The 2,690-nt window shown below is 51.9% G+C and overlaps 1 protein-coding gene across 1 annotated transcript; it reads right to left on the reverse strand.

Moving 5' to 3' along the window:
• Positions 1-644: 644 nt before the first annotated feature.
• On the reverse strand, positions 645-1,613 carry LOC309603213 (olfactory receptor 14A16-like; the record flags this gene model as incomplete). The annotated part of the gene is made up of 1 exon (XM_082338114.1): positions 645-1,613. The coding sequence occupies one exon, from the start codon at positions 1,611-1,613 to the stop codon at positions 645-647; it is 969 nt and encodes a 322-aa protein (XP_082194240.1).
• Between the last annotated feature and the right edge of the window lie 1,077 nt (positions 1,614-2,690).

Here is a 2,690-nt window from a genome sequence, read left to right on the forward strand (position 1 = left end):
GCTGGCTGTCCACCAACACCCCCGTGTTCTTTTCCACCAGGCAGCTTTCCAATCACTCTTCCCTGCGTGCCTGTAGTGGTGTGTGGGCTTGACCCAAGTGCAGGACCCAGCAATTGGCCTTCTTGACCCTCATACAATTGGCCTTGGCCCATCAATCCAGCCTGTCCAGATCTCTCTGTAGAGCCTTCCTACCCTCCAGCAGATCAATACTGCTGCCCAGCTTAGTGTCGTCTCCAAACTTACTGAGGGTGCAGTGGATCCCCTCCTCCAAATCATTGATAAAGATATTAAACAGAACGGGCCCCAGTACTGAGCCCTGGGGAACACCACTTGTGACCGGCCACCAACTGAGCGGCATTGACTCAATGAACTCAGTTCATTTTCTCAGTTCATTGAGTTCCTCAGTGAACTGGCTGCACACGGACACAGCATGTTTAACTTCCTTGCTAACAAACAAATTTAAACATGATGTAATTCAGGAAACCATAAACTGCTCTCCTCAACCTTATGCTAAGTGCAAACTGCATCTGACGCAGTCCGCCTTTCTCAAGGACCATTCATACAAGAGCTCTTTGAGACCTAGAGATAAAAAAGAATAGACATAAACACAATTGAAGAGTGGGCTAAAGACCTATTGAGACATACTACTGGAAGATAGGAAAGTTTTTAACTCCCTGAAGCTGGAAGCAGCAGCTACATAGTTTCTTCAGCTTCTTCAGAGGGTCTTTGAGCTCCTGGTTCCTCAGGCTGTAGATGAGGGGGTTCACTGCTGGAGGCACCACTGAGTACAGAACTGCCACCACCAGATCCAGGGATGGGGAAGAGATGGAGGGGGGCTTCAGATAGGCAAAAAATGAGGTGCTGAGAAACAGGGAGAACACAGCCAGGTGAGGGAGGCACGTGGAAAAGGCTTTGTGCCGTCCCTGCTCAGAGGGGATCCTCAGCACGGCCCTGAAGATCTGCACATAGGACACCACAATGAAAACAAAACACCCAAATCCAAAAGAGGCACTAACCACAAGAACCCCAACCTCCCTATGGTAGGAAAATGAGCAGGAGAGCTTGAGGATGTGGGGGATTTCACAGAAGAACTGGTCCAGGACATTGCCTTGGCAGAGGGGTAGGGAAAATGTATTGGCAGTGTGCAGCAGAGCATAGAGAAACCCAGTGCCCCAGGCAGCTGCTGCCATGTGGACACAAGCTCTGCTGCCCAGGAGGGTCCCGTAGTGCAGGGGTTTGCAGATGGCCACATAGCGGTCGTAGGCCATGACAGTGAGAAGAAAGTATTCTCGTCCAATGAAGAAGAGAAAGAAAAAGAGCTGTGCAGCACATCCCAAGTAGGAGATGGCCCTGGTGTCCCACAGGGAATTGGCTATGGCTTTGGGGAGAGTGGTGGAGATGGAGCCCAGGTCTGTGAGGGAGAGGTTGAGGAGGAAGAAGTACATGGGGGTGTGGAGGTGGTGGTCACAGGCTATGGCGGTGATGATGAGGCCGTTGCCCAGGAGGGCAGCCAGGTAGATGGCCAGGAAGAGCCAGAAGTGCAAGAGCTGCAGCTCCCGTGTGTCTGCGAAAACCCGGAGGAGGAACTCGGTAATGAAGCTGGCGTTGGACATCTGCTGCCTCTGGTCATGAGTGACTGTCCAAGGAGGAAAATGCAGTGAGAAGTTAGGGGAGACTTCTCTAAACAAAACAAAAGCCATTTCTCCTAGATGCTCCCCTTTCTACACCCACCCCCTTTTTACTTTTCTATGAGAACTTCCTTCAGCTCCATTTCTGAAACCCTGCTTGGTGCTGCCTGAATGTGCCATGACAAATACGGGCTCTGCCTGCTGCCTGCCGAGGAGTCAGCCCTACTCTGCAGGAGTGGGTTCATGGGAAAGGTGGGGGAAGGACCCAGTCCTGGTGTTGGACTTTGTCAGATGAAACTGCTCCTAACGCAGAAGGGCCTGTCAGCACCTGCACTCCCTGCAGTGAGGAAGCAGAATGGCAGAGGGCAATTTCAGAGTTTATTCTTAAAGTTTCCCTCCGTTTCTCCTGGGGAGTGTTCTTGGATGTCAGAAACCTCAGAATTTCTGCTGTCCTCAGGGAGAACAGAGGGAGTCCTGAGAGGCAGGAGGATTGCCTGTGGCTTAGAGCAGAGTGAAGGGAGCTGGTCTGTCCCTCCGCCTTGTTCCCAGCTGCCCTGGGCTTGCACCTTTCAGAGATGGAGGGTGATCACACTCCCATGGTGCCCTGAAGACCACCAGACACTGCTGAGAGCAGAGGGATTCACTGCAGACCACTAAATGTCTCACTCGTTCTCAAGGTCTCAGAACCCCACTTCTAGCCAAGGACACACATGCCTCATTTCACCAACCCGACAGCATCTCCTCGGTCGTAGAGTCTCTGTGTTCTCCGTGGGGCTTTCAGAGAAAAGAGAGGTGCTATGGGACAGCTTTGCATCCTTGAGGGCAGTTCAAGGCTTGGAAGAACAACTCAAATAGACAGCCAAGTGCCCTAAAGATGGCATCTCAGTAAGAGTCAGCTCATTCCCCAGCCCCACAGACTGTATGGATGAGATCTCCACAGGTGAGAGGAAAGCTGGGACACCTGTTCCCATGGACACACCTGCATGGGATGACACACAAGATCAGTGTGTGACTCTGCAGCTGAAACTCCCATCCCCAGAGAGCCTGACAGCAAGAACAAAA

This window comes from Platalea leucorodia (assembly GCF_965183815.1).
Source record: "Platalea leucorodia genome assembly, contig: HAP1_HAP1_SCAFFOLD_24, whole genome shotgun sequence".
NCBI lineage: Eukaryota > Metazoa > Chordata > Aves > Pelecaniformes > Threskiornithidae > Platalea > Platalea leucorodia.